General features: G+C 34.2%; 1 protein-coding gene across 2 annotated transcripts in view; it reads right to left on the bottom strand.

The window, feature by feature from the left end:
- LOC137641567 (procollagen-lysine,2-oxoglutarate 5-dioxygenase 1-like) overlaps positions 1–17,500 on the bottom strand; it is a 252,332-nt gene that overhangs the window by 222,608 nt on the left and 12,224 nt on the right. For both annotated transcript variants that reach the window (XM_068374256.1, XM_068374255.1), the window contains exons 3-6: positions 15,423–15,532; positions 12,560–12,837; positions 7,030–7,149; positions 5,464–5,648 (exon numbers count right to left, since the gene is read on the bottom strand). In XM_068374256.1, the coding sequence (XP_068230357.1) occupies positions 5,464–5,648; positions 7,030–7,149; positions 12,560–12,837; positions 15,423–15,532 (693 nt within the window). The remainder of the gene's footprint in view (positions 1–5,463; positions 5,649–7,029; positions 7,150–12,559; positions 12,838–15,422; positions 15,533–17,500) is intronic.

Genomic DNA, 17,500 nt, shown 5'->3' on the forward strand with positions numbered 1-17,500 from the left:
CTATGGGGACATAAAATATGGAAAATGTGATGATAATGATAACCCACTACATTTTACGACAAAATTATAAAATGTGTGTAAATAGGGTTGCATATTTGTAGTTCTGACACTGGCAATGGTAGAATATAATTTGCATTGTAGCGTACATTTACTAAACTACATACATTATACTCCATTATCAAACAGCCAATTCTGGCAAAGAAGCCCAAACTTATATAGATTCCTTAAAATTGTTTCAGCAAAAGATTCATTATGAAATGTTACTTCGAAAGAACAGTCCAAAGACATCTGAAGTTGGGAGTTATGGTGTCAATTGAAATAAGTTGAGTACAAGATGATCTTAATATTTAAACCTTAACAAAAGGAATTATATTTTCAATATCAAAATAATGGGGGTCGAAACAAATGAAATAAAATTCTCCCTAATCGACTTTCATTTCCTGGACTAACGCTATGTCGCTCTTTAAGTACCAACAAATAATGTTTGCTTTCAAACCACTAGAATAAAATATTAAACAAGAGAATTTTATTCCCGATTTAAAACAGTAATAGAATTTCTACTCAAAATGGATTTAAGCCATGTAGACCTATACTTCTGATCTCTTATAGACAATCTTGGAATTCATCTAGCAAAACCTAAAAATGTCAAAGATTATAATTGCATATAATTATTACAATAGAATTTACCCCATATTGACATCAAAATGATAAGTCCGTCTCAATGTCAATTAATAATTCAGGATTTATTTGCATACTAAATCTTAGTGCTGGTATGCCGCAAACACGTTCCTATCTAAAGCACACAGATTCGGCCCATTTATAAACCATGATATTCTCGTGCCACTTTTTAACCTTAAACAAAATTAAGAATTCACAGGAATTAATATATCATGTGATAATCAATATCACTATTTCTCCGCAGTCGTCATGGCGACACTTATTAACTTCACTATCATGCACTTCAATGAACAATAAAATCCAATAAGGAATCTCGTTATAATGACAAGTTAAATTCTTAAATCAAATATCCTATAAATAGCATTCTTACAATTCATTCAAAACAATATTACTAGTGCAAGCCTTCAAAAATATTATGAGACCTAATTGATGGCATTGGATATCACATCAGCTGATTGGACTGACATAAGAAAGCAAGAGTTTAATCCTAGCATAACAAAAGATTTCCAAGTGAATATTAGGTATATAAATGCGATGATCAACTTTAAGTGGTTTACTAAAATAAAAAAAGCCTCGAGTCCAAACATTCAACACCTGATCTGTAGGACGGGTGAAATTAAGTAGAAACAATGGACCAGGAACATAATAAGAAAAGAAGTTCTAGGAGGTATTTTTCAAAGTAATATCTGTAACATAACAGATTTTAATCATCATTTAAAGAGTTTTAAATAGATTTTGTATCATGCAAATTTCCTCTTTTCCTAAGCATGTAAAATCCTTTCTTACTTTAAAATGGATAATATCTTCAGTAGAGCTTAATGGTCCCTGAATTCGTTAACAAGGCTTTTAATGGCAGGTGGTGACCTGGTTGAGTAGCCCTGCCCACTTTCCAGTCAAATACTCTTCCCTTTCGTCTTCAGCCATAGCGAGTGCAGACTTACTGTTGCATCCTATCGAAAGGCTATTTAATCTTTTTTTTAAATACCTTTTCAGTTTGAATGGTGGATTGTTGGCTTCGTCCTCATCATTATGGAAGTGAACCATGATATTCATAAACACAAGGAAGGGCAGATTCTGCGATCAGTTTACGGAAAAACTGGCTATAGACCCATACTTTCTACTCCTCCTATAGAAGGCTTGATTGTTCAGTCATCCCCACGTGCTGAGTGGACGTCATGGCCTGCCTTTCAGTGGCAAGTGTTTGCTTTTAGAAGGAAAAGGAAGGCTAAATTCTCTCCAGTGTAATTCTTGGCAATGCCAAATATGATGTTAAAAAAGCTACTTACCACTTTTCTCTCCCCGTCGAGTTAGCTTGCCGCTGTAACTTCTGAGAATGCGTTCATCATTCAGGAACTGAGCGTTTTTCAGGGTTTGGCATTGTGTAAGGATATCTTGGCGATTGCCACAATCCAACATGTGCTGGTAACTTGCTGATTGATGTACAGACTAACTATAACGAGTTTGACCTCAGAAAGTCTTGGCTTTCCTTAGGTCATACAGGCAGGCCCTCCATGTCTTTCTAGAGGAAGCTGGTAGCTTAGGCTACTTCTCTCTGGTGTCCCCAGTGCCAGTAAATCCAGTGGTGACCACGAATAAGACGAGACAATGAGGCCAGAGAAGGTTCTGATACCGAAGAAGGTGCCCCTATGATTACCTCTGTGCTAGTGACCCCAGTACCAGAGAAGAAAACAGTAGTGGGACGCAAAAAAAGTTTCCATCACGGTACGAGCACTGCATCAGCACAGCCAATATCCTTACAACACAAGGTTTCCTTTGTAAAACCACCACTATGCATATCATAACTGTGCTAACAAGACCAGTGTCCAAATACTGTAAGGATGTTTCAGCTGGGTGTGCCTGTCACTGCAGGGCCAATGACTCCTCTGTGCCGGTATTCCCAACCACTATCTGTGTTACCAATGCAGTAAGACTGTCAACTGCTTCCCCTGTAATGGTGGACCCTAGTGTCCTGAGGACACTGTCATCATCCCTATTTAGTTAAACCCTGTGGTTACTTCCTGTGAGGGAGGTTCATGCGACATAGAATATGACATCAAATACAGTACTAATAGTATTTATCATTGCAGGTAAGCACAGCTAGCCACAAGCTAAAGACATTTCTTGTTGAAGACTCCTGTACATTTAATAGCCTTATCTAATAAAACACTCTTTTGACTAAACGGCGGTTTGACAAAATGGTCTTTTTAGTATGCCTTTTTGATGAACTGTTCGGTGACAAAACGTCTGTTAACGAACTGTCCGGTGACAAAATGTCTGTCAATAAACTATCCGGTGACAAAACCTCCTGTCACGTCCTTCAACATCACTGAAAGCCTTAGCCTTGTTGGAAATTTGGAATGTTGGAAAAGAATGCACTCAAAGTTGTTTGAGATGGATTTCAGGTCTTATACGTTTAACTCATCATAGTGGAAAATTCAACTGGAGGCTGGAGACCAGTCATCAACCTCTATTCTTGAACCAATATGCTCATCAAACGAAGATATGAATTTTAACGGCACAAATTGTATTGTATTGACTTCCATCAGCGAAGGAGACTTCATGTTCTCAGTGGATCTGAAGGATGAGCAGTTCAAAGTACCCATTCAACAATCCTCTTAAAAGTACCTCTGCTTCTGTTATGTGAGGGATTTGTAAGCAATCCCAAGATATATGTAAAGCTTATGTAACACCATAGCATCACACATATCACGAAACATCATTGTATCTGTATATGTATGGCTTTAATTATGTATGTCATTATAAGTACTGTTACATGTATACTTTAGTATTAGATGTTGTATAAACTACCTTAAGAAGAGTAAAACTCTATAGTTTATATCCAGACATAGGATAGGATTCTTTTATGCATTTATACTGAGTTACACATTTGTTTGTATTCAATTGCTTATGCTTTCTGTTGTTTTACAACGAAATTTATTGTTTGAAAGTAGTCACGTAGAGAGGTCTAAAAATAAAGCATCCTTTATGTACCAAATAAGTAATCCTCCTGTTCTCCGAGACTAACAAGAAGTGACGTAGTAGAATAGGCCAGTAGATACAGTACTAATTGTACTTATTATTGCAGATAAGCACAGCAGTGCCCCAGTTCCGATAGCTTTAAGAAATATTGACCCAACAACAGCTTCTTCCTTAATTAAGATGTGTATCATTTCAAGACCGTACGTTTTTGGACTTTGCATTCCAGCTAGGTGTTCAATCGAGTGTTCATGCTGATGTCAGCTTTGGCCCACTTGCACAAGAAAAGGACCTTGATGTATCTCAATGATTGGCTGAAACTGGTTTCTTACAGGATGCCGTTGCTTCTAGATTGAGATTGTCTGTTCTCCTTTTGTAGCGATATTGGGATGGTGATGAATTGGGTTAAAGTCAAATCTTACACAAAAGCAGATTTTCAAGTACTTGGGAATGCTCACAGAATTGTCAGCACTGAGAGTCTTTCTCTTTGACGATTGCATCAGCAAGCTCAGAGACGTAACGCAACCATTTCTTTCCAAGACAGTACCTCCAGCTTACCGTTGGAAGAGTCTTCTCAGACCTCTTTACTTGTTGGATAATCTTGTTCCATACGGCCATCTCCTCCAGAGATCCATTAAGTGGTGCTTGTGTAATCACTAATCAGCCCCCAGGATCCTTTGATCTATCATTTTCCAGTGGAACAAGAGATATGGGACAATCTTATCTAGTGGTTGGACGAAGAAACACTTATTAGGGATTCCCACTCGACTCCCCATCTCCAGACATACAAAGGTTCTCTGATGCGTCGACAGAGGGAAGGAGCCCACACCTGGGTGAATGTAAGCATCAAATATGTGGTCAACAAAAGGACGTCGTCTGCACATTAATGGGTTAGAGCAAGCACTATTTCTAGCACTGCAAGCATTCCAAGAACATTTGAAAAGGGACTCGGTAGTGTTGATGAGCGTCAACACTGCCGTAGTAGCTTATGAGCAATATCTGTAAATATGCATTTGTTCGTTCATTATATCCAACTATGTTGTAAACACTACTTTATTTAAGCTAATCTGATACCATTGTCAGTTATATTTAGCTCTCGTTGCATCATCCAATTGTTCATGTTTCCTTTTATCCTTCGATTCCCGTGTTGTTATCATTCAGACTTCAGTTACTAGAATCTCGCGTTGCCCTGCAATGACCACCATGCATATATCATAATCAAAACTAACCTTGCAACTGATCCAACGCTCGTCAATGATCTGACCTTATCAATGATGTCAAGCAAGCTCGCAAATGATGGACTAGATAAACAAGGAAAATTTCTGGTTATTTTTAGGTGAGCATCATGACAAGGCATTGAAAAAGAGTCTCCTAAAGAATTATGGGTAAATGAGTGGAATGTCCATTTAACCAATCAATTGAAGAGTGGAGAAAATTAGACAAACACCTTTAGTATTTAGTTTTTTCCATTGCAATGGGCTGATACTTACCTACGTTGGGAAATAACGAGTTTGCACAACACAATACTGAGTCCTTTCAATATCATGATATACAACAAAAAATTTGCCAATTTCTATATCTGTGTAATGGCCACATAAAACGTATGATGAGTATTTTAAACATATCAGCTTACTATGCAAATTTACAAATTGACAAGCTTATATTTCTTACACTAAAATCAAAGCAACAGTGTTGTAATCAACATAATCTGGATGGAAGCAACATTCTGTTAAAAAAAAAATATAATAATAATCTGGAAGTAAAGTCTCCTATAATAACAATAACATCAACAACAATAAACCACCATACCTGAGAAAGTGGTTGTTCCACGGTAAAAGGACAGTAATTAGGCCCTGCGCCTACAAACTGAATGACATTATAAAAATCCAATTTATTTTCCAGACTGTAGATGACAAAGGGAGCAGTAGCCTCGTCTTCTCCGCCGACTTCTGGGATGAATCTCGTATTAATAGGCACCTCGACTCCAAGGTCTCCTGCATTTGAGATGAAAAAATTATTGTTAACATCGGTTACATTATTATGGCTATATATAAGCGATTTAAAACGGGTTCTTGTTCTGAAAATTAGAACAAGAGATGCCTTTCATTTCTATATTTGGATGATCATAGGAAATTTTCATTTGTACTAATTTGTAATAATTTGTAAGAAATTCAAAACATAATAAAATCAAAACCAAATCTTTTCATAGAACAAAATTTACATACTCTATGTCTTATATGCATACAAAATGAAATATTCAATTATATCCGCTTTTTACTACATATTTACATTTATGTTCTTTATTGGATACAAATTAAAGAAAATTTTTTGAAAAACATAATTGGAAGGGGAGTTACTAATTTCAGGACAAAAGGAATATCAAAATTGAATTTCCTAAATTCATTAGAACTAGTCGATGTTTTCTCTTTTATTAAAAGTTACCAAACACCAGCTGCATTTTGTACTCGAAAAATATATATGATTAAATGTTCACTTCATATACATTAGTCCAGCGTGGAAAGTTTCAAGGAAACTTCCCTAATTTGTAACTAACGAATCGATCCAGACTTATTCCTCCCCCTCCACTTGAATTCATTTCTTTACATAATACCCTAATTAGTTGACGAAGATTTCTGAAGCGAAAAATGTGAGCTTTGATTTTTTACCCTTACTCGAAAAACTATTTACTATTTTGCATAAACTTATCGGACGGTTATATATGTATGTACGTACAGTATATATATATATATATATATATATATATATATATATATATATATATATATATATATATATGTGTGTGTGTGTGTGTGTGTGTGTGTGTGTGTATTTTAGTGTACCCCAGCTGGCAAAACTGACCGTTAAATATTTACATAGATATGCCCACATACGCGCACACACACAGATTCAACCCTCCACACCCCCCTCTTCCTTTTTTAACTACAACCGGCAGTTTCGGCAATTGTGGTTTCCGAGTGTACCTCTCGGATACCCCCTCTCACCAGGGTATAAATACTACCTCTCCTTCTGCCCGAGGACGGAGACCGAATAGTCATGTCTGAAAATGCCACTATATATATATATATATATATATATATATATATATATATATATATATATATATATATATATATATATATATATATATATGCAGAAGAACCACAGGGGAAATGGTTCTTCTGCATCTGAGCATCACGTTTTCCTGTGATTTTTACGCATATATATATATATATATATATATATATATATATATATATATATATATATATATATATATATATATAGTTTATTTGAGAGAGAGAGAGAGAGAGAGAGAGAGAGAGAGAGAGAGAGAGAGAGAGAGAGAGAGAGAGAGAGAGAGAGAGAGAGACTCACCCATAATCCGATTTCCAAAGAGCACATACTGTGCTGAAGTGTCAACCATGGCGTCCTCAGGCATCTTCTTCTCCTTCAGCGCTTCCAGGACGGCACCAACACGCCCTAAAATCGTGCCACCTGTGGAAAAGAAGACATTACTTTAAAGAACAACACATCAATACTTTATTTGTCTTTGAATATTAATTAGAAAAAGAAAGTGTAGGTTTTGAAGGTAAATTGGTTATGCTGATTCTACAAGGACAAATCTGTTTCAAAGTCAAATATGATTCACAGACAAAAATCGGATTTGAGACCAAATATTTGACTTTCAACCTGAATATAGTACACATTATTATTATTATTATTATTATTATTATTATCATTATTATTATTATTATTATTATTATTATTATTATTATTATTATTATTATTAGCCCAGCAACAAAACTAGTCAAATAGGCTCAGATATATATGACACGAGTTGAAATAGACCATATGATACATTAAAAGGAAGTCATAAATCGTAAATTAATAAATTGGTAAATTCAGTAAAATTCAAGTTAATCACACAGACAGACAAATAAATTAAGATATATCTTGGAAATAAATGGAACTAACAACTGAGTAATATTGAAGATCAAGCCATTTTTCTACTATCATAACTAATTGACATATTTCCTTCTAATTGCATATGTAAAATGCGCTTACACTGATTGTAAAAGGGATACCCATAAAAGTTTTTCAAATCAACACATCAAAAGTGGGAAAAATTGAGTATAAGTAGCCACAATAAAACATGAGAATTTTGAAAGCAACTAAAAATCTTGAAGCTAATCATATGCATTATTTTGACATTGCAATAACTTGCTATCTGAAAATTGTATTATTTTTTCTATTGGATCAGTATCAAAGTCCCCAAATTATGATCAATTTAAAATATTTCCACAACTGAGTAAACAAACAAAACCACTTGAAGATTAGAAAACTTATCCCAAGACGGCAAAGGAACCCCAATTTTCAAGATGACTAAGCTTCCGGAATTTAAAATGATAATAAAGAACTGAGCTCTGAAAAGTTAATGGGATATTCTTGGCAAGACCAAAGCGCTCTCCAAAACTTATAAATGGGGTGAAAGAATAACAAAAGATAACGGTAGGACAATAAAATAGGTTTATTGTTAAAGAACTCTTTCAAAATATGTTTCTATATCATTCTACATATTTTTTCTATTAAAAAAATCAACATTTATGTATGGCAATAAGACATTATACTTTCTACATACATACACACATAAATATACATATACACACACACACACACACACACATATATATATATATATATATATATATATATATATACATACATGTATATATATATTATATATATACATATATATATATATATATATATATCTATATATAGATATATATATATATATATATATATATATATATATATATATATATACTGTATATAAGGAAAAAGAGGCAGGAAAGGAAGAGAAGATGATGGATTTACGAACTAAGAAAGGTTGTTGGTGTGGACTGGCATAGAAAAGACCATAAACAGACGCAAGCAGAAGGACATGTCTGAGGCCTTTGTTCTGCAGTGGACAAGTAACTGATGATGATGATGATGATAATATAAATAATTTTTTGAGTGCAGATACTGTAATGTCGTGAAAGGGTTTGCACATCGCTATGATTAGCAAAGCAAATCTCCCACCATCACCAATCTTCACTAGCCAGCGTGGTGAAGAAAACAGGCTAAACCCCAGACATAAATGGACATGTCTGAGTCCTGTCCTGCAGTGGACTAAAACAGCTTCATTCGTGTATGATGTGTGTGTATATATATGTATGTATGTATATATAATATATATATATATGTATGTATGTATGTATATATATATATATATATATATATATATATATATATAATGTATAAATAAATATATATATATATATATATATATATATATATATATATACACATATATATATATATATATATATATATATATATATATATATATATATATACATTTGGCTGTCTTTTCTAACACTCTCATGTTCAGTTTAAACAGAGAACCTATCTTTGTCCTTTTCTTCAAAATATCATGGCCATGCGACATCTAATTGTCAGCAAATAGATTCGTTACTTGCCCTGCCAAAGCTATATTTTTCATAGAATTTTGCTGGGTTTCCCCACATTCTTAAAATCTGCTCCTCAGATGAAATGTTTTCTGCATTCACTTGATGTTGCACATTATTCAGCTTAATTTCCATTGTTTTTTTTTTACAAATAGCGTTTTCAGTAATATCACCTTCTAACTGCTTATCATTAATCCACATAAGCAGAAACATTTCAGCATTAAGAACATGTGACCAAAGAATCATCAAGGACTGCTCAGTTACTGCATTGTCTAATGTTTTGATATCCTCTTTATTATTTAGAATTGTATATGTGACCATCATGGAGGATGCAGATCGATTATGTAGTTTTTGCAAGTCGGCCGCACGAACAATCTTTTCCTTTTTATTGTCTTTCCGAATTACCTTGGGGGCCATTGCCATGATACTGTTAACTTTATAACGCAACACAAATTGTCTATAATGAACAATAGTGATCACAATTCAACAAGAAACATACTGTCACAACTGTTTACAAAGTTTCTTCTACTAGTGCTGCTAGGAGAATGAAAGAGTTAGGCTCTGAGTAAGGGGAGGATGCAAGCTAACATGAAACATCCATGTGTAGGTCGTATATGGGTGCACTTACTAGATTCGTTAGTAGTTGTCCACAAAAAAATGTGTATAAGGATGGAAATTTTAACTCAACGACCTATACAATGTTTGTAACCCGATTGAATTTTCATGATCATATACCGACTTGCTAATATTCTGAGTTACTTATAAAGTGAGGCACTGCTGTGTACATATATATCAATAACAAATACAGCCGTTTCTAGTCCACTGTAGGACCAAGGCCTCAGGAGCATTAAGGTGTTTCCTGCAGGAGTTCTCATATTTACTCAGTTTCTTCAGATTCTTTGACATGAGCTTTTGGTTAAAGAAACAGCAATTATTGCATTTCACTTATTCTATCACTACAGCATAATTTTCAGCACTTTGTCTTCATTAACTGATTACTGTTTTACGATAGATTTACAATCCCACTTATATATCAAATACAGTGGTACCTCAATTTACGAGTATAATTCACTCTGAGAGCAAGCTCGTAACCTAAAATGCTCATATTCTAAAGCATTTTTTTCCTTAAAAAATGAAGGAAATTCGCTCAATGCACTCCAAAAGTCCCTACATACATATATACACTAAGTTTCAGAGGCTTTGTAATGGCAATTATTGACATTATTGAAAAGGCTACTGCCTATAACATCAGAAATGAATTAAAATTAATAATTCACATTGAAAAAATAAAAATTAATGAAAAATTAACTCGCACTTTATCTTGGAGGAGAGTGATGACGGGGTGAAAGGAGGAGGAGGAAAATGAGTAGGATGGGGTTACTGCTTGGAAGGAAAATCTCCCTCCATGAGTAGTTCTGGTATAATATTGAGAGTTCCCTCTCTTGATTGACGTTCACTATCACTAACGAATCACTTGATTTATGCTTTATGGACCCTAAGTGTTCTTTCTTCACAGTCTTATGTTCAATTTTGACAAGTAACCTATCAAGAGATGGCAACTTTTATCTTTTTTTTTTAAATGGCACGAAAATGGGGCTAAAATCACATCATTACGCTGTGAACACTGCTTGGATGGTGTATGGGAGGCGGGATTGATATTTTGTTGGTCTTATTATTACTTCTCCACAATAAATGACCAAACGGCACTAAATTTTTGCTCGCAGACCAATGCAATGTTCGAAATCCAATTCAAATTTGTATACTTCAGAGATTATTTGAGGATTATACAGTAAAGAGGATATTGAATGAGCACATGCTTAAACATATTCACATACGTAGGCAAACATAGTTGCAGTCTGTGTCTATGTTGCGCCAGTAATCCGAAGATGAACACTAGCCCAATGTCACATAAATATCCAAGACTGCACACTCTCCCCGAAAAAACTAATTGATAGAACCTAAATTGTTCACAAGGAAAGACACTTTGGCAGACCCATTACCAGCTGAAACAGTGAGCATTACCCTCCAAAAACCAACAGAAGTCGAACTACATTCTTCCATCAACCAGAGAGCAACCTTGCACAAAAGTGGGAAGTGATGAAGCATGGTGTCCTTCGAGGTGTGAAATCATGCACAGTTCCAAATGAACGTCACCTCCCAGAGATGGCTGAGCTGGCCCTATCTGACCCTGACAACAGAGTGGTTGGCCGAGCTGGCCCTATCTGACCCTGACAACAGAGTGGTTGGCCGAGCTGGCCCTATCTGACCCTGACAACAGAGTGGTTGGCCGAGCTGGCCCTATCTGACCCTGACAACAGAGTGGTTGGCCGAGCTGGCCCTATCTGACCCTGACAACAGAGTAGTTTTGGCCGCCTGGCCAGCACAACAGGTAGTCTCAGTGTTAATGCACTTGTGCAGGTCTGCACGTATGTTTGCGTGTTTGTGTATGTATGTGAATATATCTAACCGTATGTTCAGTCAAGTTCCTCTTTTTAATCTTCAAAGGATGTCTGAAATGTTGAAATATATTCATTTTCCATTTTTCTTGCTCTTTTAACCTTTAAAATATGTGTTGGATTAATTTACCGTAATTTTAAGTGAACCTTAAACATGGGATTGAAAAACTAACATTAACCAATTAATCAGTGATCACTTGATAGAATATTGTAGAAATGGTGTTGTAGTGATGAAATAAATGAAATTCAATAATCGACGTTTCTTTAACCAAAGGCTCGCAGAAAACCTGAAAAACTACATAAATACAAGATTTTCTGTAGGAAACTATTTGGGGCATTTAAGGCAATACTTGACTAAGAAATACACACACACACACATATATATATACAGTATATATATATATATATATATATATATATATATATATATATATATATATATATATATATATTATATATATATATTATATATATATACAGAAAATTTCTTTACAAATAATCGGATTAATTAAATTTCTAAGTGCTATCCTTTATATTGAAACGTATTCCCCTTGTTCAATATATCTATGTATGTATGTACGTATGTATGTATGTATGTATGTATGTATGTATGTAAGTATGTATGTACGTATGTATGTATCTCTCTCTCTCTCTCTCTCTCTCTCTCTCTCTCTCTCTCTCTCTCTCTCTCTCTCTATATATATATATATATATATATATATATATATATATATATATATATATATATATATATATATATATATATATATATATATATAGCAAATACAATGATCAAAACCGTTTCATCATCATCTCCTACGTCTATTGATTCAAATTCACATTTTACAGTTAATTGTCATATCCTTTAAGAGATGAAATCTTCAGTTTATTAGTATAATAAAAACAAGTAACAATAACGATTTGGCTCCAGCTTACCTCGTAGAAACCTCATTAGGGGATTCCCTTCTTCCCCGCCGGCGGACTCTGTAATCAAATCTTCCATCTTTTTCTCATTCTCTCCATCATCAGTTTGTGCCTCTTTCGCTTGTTCTCTCTCTTCCTTCTCTGCGTTATCGTCGTTTTCATTGTTCCCGTCATTCCCAGAAATTTCAATATTCTTTGGCTGAGCAGCAACAATGAAGGTTCGACCAGAATCCTCGAGTTTTTGTTTGGCCAACTCTGGACTCGCCATTAGGTAAACAAACTCACTTCCACTGAAATGAAAAGACGGTAATAAAACGTTGAAATTAGTTTCATCAAGTTCAAATTCATAGCCTATGCTTACGTCTTATAATATATATTTACAGTTCAGGTCCAGTTTATTCTCCAGTTCAGGTCAGTTTAGACACACTTAATTCTCTACAATACATTTCTGGCAAAAAATACAGTGTTGTTCTTTAATATCACCCATACTAATTACTTGATCAGAATGATACTTTGACACAGCACTCTATAGACTTCCTCCTAATCTTTATACTTTATTGCATTGGCAAATCTCGTTAATTAAGGCTTTTACTCTTGTCCTAATAAAGCCCAAGCCAAGTGAATCGGTTAAGTAGGTAGAGCAATTCAAACACCTACCCTCCCCCTTCTGTCCCTTCTCCTTCCCTTCATCTGTCTAGACGCTCCTCCTATCCCTCCAGTAATCCCCTTTCCTAGTCTCTTCGGTGTCGCTTTCTCTACCTTTTCTGTTATATTTGTTGATAACTGAGAGAATTACTATGTTGGATTTCTGTTATGATTATTATTAACATTTCATGATATTGTTGTATTTCGTCAGGGCGTTTAAGGAGTTTATAGCCTTTAGCCTATTTATCCAACTTGATAAACCTGCCCTGTGGGCTTCTTTAAACTGTATAGAAATAATGAAACACGTGTTTTCCAAGGCAGGATTGATGGGGTTTACCTCCTTGATAGGTAGAGTAAATGTAATCAAGTATCATATAAGTTGACCGAAAATTTTACGGTGTATTTGCTCATTTTGCCATTAACAATCATAATTTGGGTATCTGCTATGGTTTATGCCTGAGCAGTTGGTTGTCTCAGTGTTTGTTTAACAGAGGAGGTTTTCCAATCATATTCATGACTGGCATGTTAACTTGGCCCGTAAATGCAGAAATGCATTTGCATTACGTCTTCACTCTATATACCAAATGGAACAAGCTAACAATAAACTAAGGATTAGTCTCAACTGGTAGGAGAAACTTCAGGTTTGTTGGACACACAATAACACAATGTGGCATAAGAAACACAATCACACAACTGAATAAGTAAATCTTAATATTTACTCTCTCTCTCTCTCTCTCTCTCTCTCTCTCTCTCTCTCTCTCTCTCTCTCTCTCTCTCTCTCTCTCTATATATATATATATATATATATATATATATATATATGTGTGTGTGTGTGTGTGTTTGTGCGTATGTGTGTATGTGTATGTGTAACTGTGCATACCAATAGAAAAAATACGCAGTTCGTACATTTTTTATCATAGTTTTAAATACTATAATTATTTGTCACACTAAAATTCTGTTTGTATTCTAGAGCTATTATTTATTCCACACAGGCCTTTCAAGCAGGTAAAGCCCATCAATCCTGCCTTTGGAAAACACATGTTTCTTTATTTCTACACAGTTAGAAGAAGCCCTCAGGGCAGGTTCATCACGTTGGATAAATAGGCTAAAGGCTATAAAATCCTCGTACACCTTGACGAAACACAACAATATCATGAAATGTTAATAAGAATTATAAGAAAAATCCAACATATCAATTCTATCAGTTATTAGTAAATATAACAGGTTACAGAAAAGGTAGAGTAAGCGACGCTGGAGGGACTAGGAAAGGGGATTACTGGAGGGACAGGAGGAGAGTCTAGACAGAGGGAGGGAAGGAGAGGGGAGGGACAGGGGAGTGTAGGTATTGGAATTGCTTTACCTACTTACTGGATCCACTTGGCTTGGGCTTTATTAGGACAAGAGTAAACGCCATAATTAACGAGATTTGCCAATGCAATAAAGTATAAAAAATTAGCGGGAGGTCTATAGAGTGCTGTGTCAAAGTACCATTTTAATCAAGTAATAAGTATGGGAGATATTAAAGAAAAAAACATTTTTTTTTTTTTGCCAGAAATGCATAGTAGTAGACTACAGTATCACATTTTAAGAGGTTTATAGATCTCATTGATATATCACAGTTGACCTTTTCCAACAGTCTTGTGCCATATCTTTAGTATAAGTATACAAACAATGAGAAGATTTCTGCCACATTAACGACAAAAGAAAGAGATAAGGAGTCTGGGTCCGCAGACGGGTGCGGATTCATTTCATATCTTAGTAAACTTTTCTTTGCTCCATAACCAATCTCAAGACCATATTTCATCTAATTCCCATGATATCACTTTAATATGTTCTGTACAAAAAAGCGTACGGTTATATATTTTCATCCAACTTTGTTGTGTAACTTACACTAAATTCAATGACAAAACATTAAGCCAGTAAACAATGCGTCTTTATCAGTTAAACAGGATTTCTGTATTTGGATTCAAAGAATCTTTATTAGCAAATGAAAAGAAGACCAGACTCCCAAAAATGACCAACTCTTTATAGGTGTAGATGTTTTTTTTATCTATAAAAGTAATTTTATCATTCAATGGCCTATATCACTGATATCGCATGGCCCAAATTTACAAGTTAAATTTTATATTTTACTAACAATAAAAACAGTTTTTCTTTTCCTTCTATTTCGGCTATAGTAACGGAAACTCGATCAGTAAAAAGATTACTAAATAAGAAATAATATACTAACGGATTCACAACGACCGCCCAATCATCAGGTGGTAAACTAGCCAGATGATCTTGCAGTCGAAGTAAGTCCTCTTCTTCACAGCTTCCTGATGAACACCACTTCCTCAAGACCTGAAGAGGGGAAATGGGAAAGAAAACATAGAAATTTCAGAATATCAAAGGCAGTGCAAGAACACCTTACTCCTTGTGACCCTGCTTGGCTGATATTACGAATGTCATCAAATAAATGATAATTCTAATAATATATAAGAAAAATATTTTCGTTCTCGTGAAATTACCCAGGTGTGTATTGTCGGTACCTACACTTGTCAAGGAATTAAATCTGATAAATTTCCGGAAAAAGGTCGAAAAAAAATATCACTTCACATATTGTTAAATGAGTATATATATATATATATATATATATATATATATATATATATATATATAGATGTGTGTGTATAAATATATATATATATATATATATATATATATATATATATATATATATATATATACATATATATTTATATATACACATATATATGCATATATGTATGCACAAAATAACTCATACAAAAGCGTGATGTTCATGTACATTAATTAAACCACAGAAAAGATTAAAACACTAGCCTAGATGAATCCTGCCTGGTTTTGTTTTCTCTTTAACTTGTAGCACACTGATACATTGATGGAAATTTGATGCAATAATATTCAAAGTGATCTACGAATTTCCAAAATTTGAATTTCCTGAAGCAGGCCTGACCTTAGGAATTATATGCCCTTATATTGTACTTGACTATTTGATATTAATATTTTTCTATGTGTACTATCATGCACATTTATATTTGTATAAACATATATGCGTATGTGCTACTGCTATTCACAAGAAAGTTTATTAATATGCATATGTCCTGGTATGCAATATATATGTACACATTTGTATATGGCATGCAACATGTGTATGAAAATGTATGTATGTATGTTATGAGTGCAATTATATATACGTGTGTATATGTATGTATGTATATATAATATGTATATATGTATATATACATATATATATATATATATATATATATATATATATATATATATATATATATGTTCACATTTGTATATGGCGTACAAAATGTGTATGAAAATGTATGCCTGTATGTATATGTGTATATGAGTGCAATTATATATATATATATATATATATATATATATATATATATATATATATATATATATATACGTGTATATGTGTATGTATATGGTATATAATATATATGTTCACATTTGTATATGGCATGCACTCTGTGTATGAAAATGTATGTCTGTATATATATGTGTATATATGAGTGCAATTATATGTGTGTATGTATGTATATATATACAGTGACAGTAAAAGGTGGAAATGGGAGGTTGTTAAAAGGAGAGGAGGCAAGGAAAATATGGGCGGAATATTTTGAAAGTTTACTGAATGTTGAGGATAATAGGGAGGCAGATATAATTGCTGTTGCAGGTGTTGAGGTGCCGGTGATGGGAGATGAGAATGAGAGAGATTACAAGAGAGGAAGTGAGGAGAGCACTAGATGAAACGCGAGTAGGAAAAGCATCTGGTATGGATGGTGTTAGAGCTGAGATGTTGAAGGAAGGGAGTGTGACTGTACTTAAATGGTTGGTGAGATTGTTTAATATGTGTTTTGTGTTGTCAATGGTACCAGTAGATTGGGTTTGTGCATGTATTGTACCACTATATAAGAGTAAGGGAGATGTGCATGAGTGATGTAATTCAAGAGGTATTAGTTTGTTGAGTGTAGTTGGAAAAGTGTATGGTAGAGTAATGATTAATAGGATTAAGGATAAAACAGAGAATGCAATCTTAGAAGTACAGGGTGGTTTTAGAAGAGGTAGGGGTTGTATGAATCAGATTTTTACAGTTAGGCAGATATGCGAGAAATATTTAGCAAAAGGTAAGGAGGTGTATGTTACGTTTATGGATCTGGAGAAAGCATATGACAGAGTTGATAGGGAAGCAATGTGGAATGTGATGAGGTTATATGGAGTTGGTGGAAGGTTGTTGCAAGCAGTGAAAAGTTTCTGCAAAGGTAG

This window comes from Palaemon carinicauda, chromosome 5 (genome assembly GCF_036898095.1).
Source record: "Palaemon carinicauda isolate YSFRI2023 chromosome 5, ASM3689809v2, whole genome shotgun sequence".
NCBI classification, from domain to species: Eukaryota; Metazoa; Arthropoda; class Malacostraca; order Decapoda; family Palaemonidae; genus Palaemon; species Palaemon carinicauda.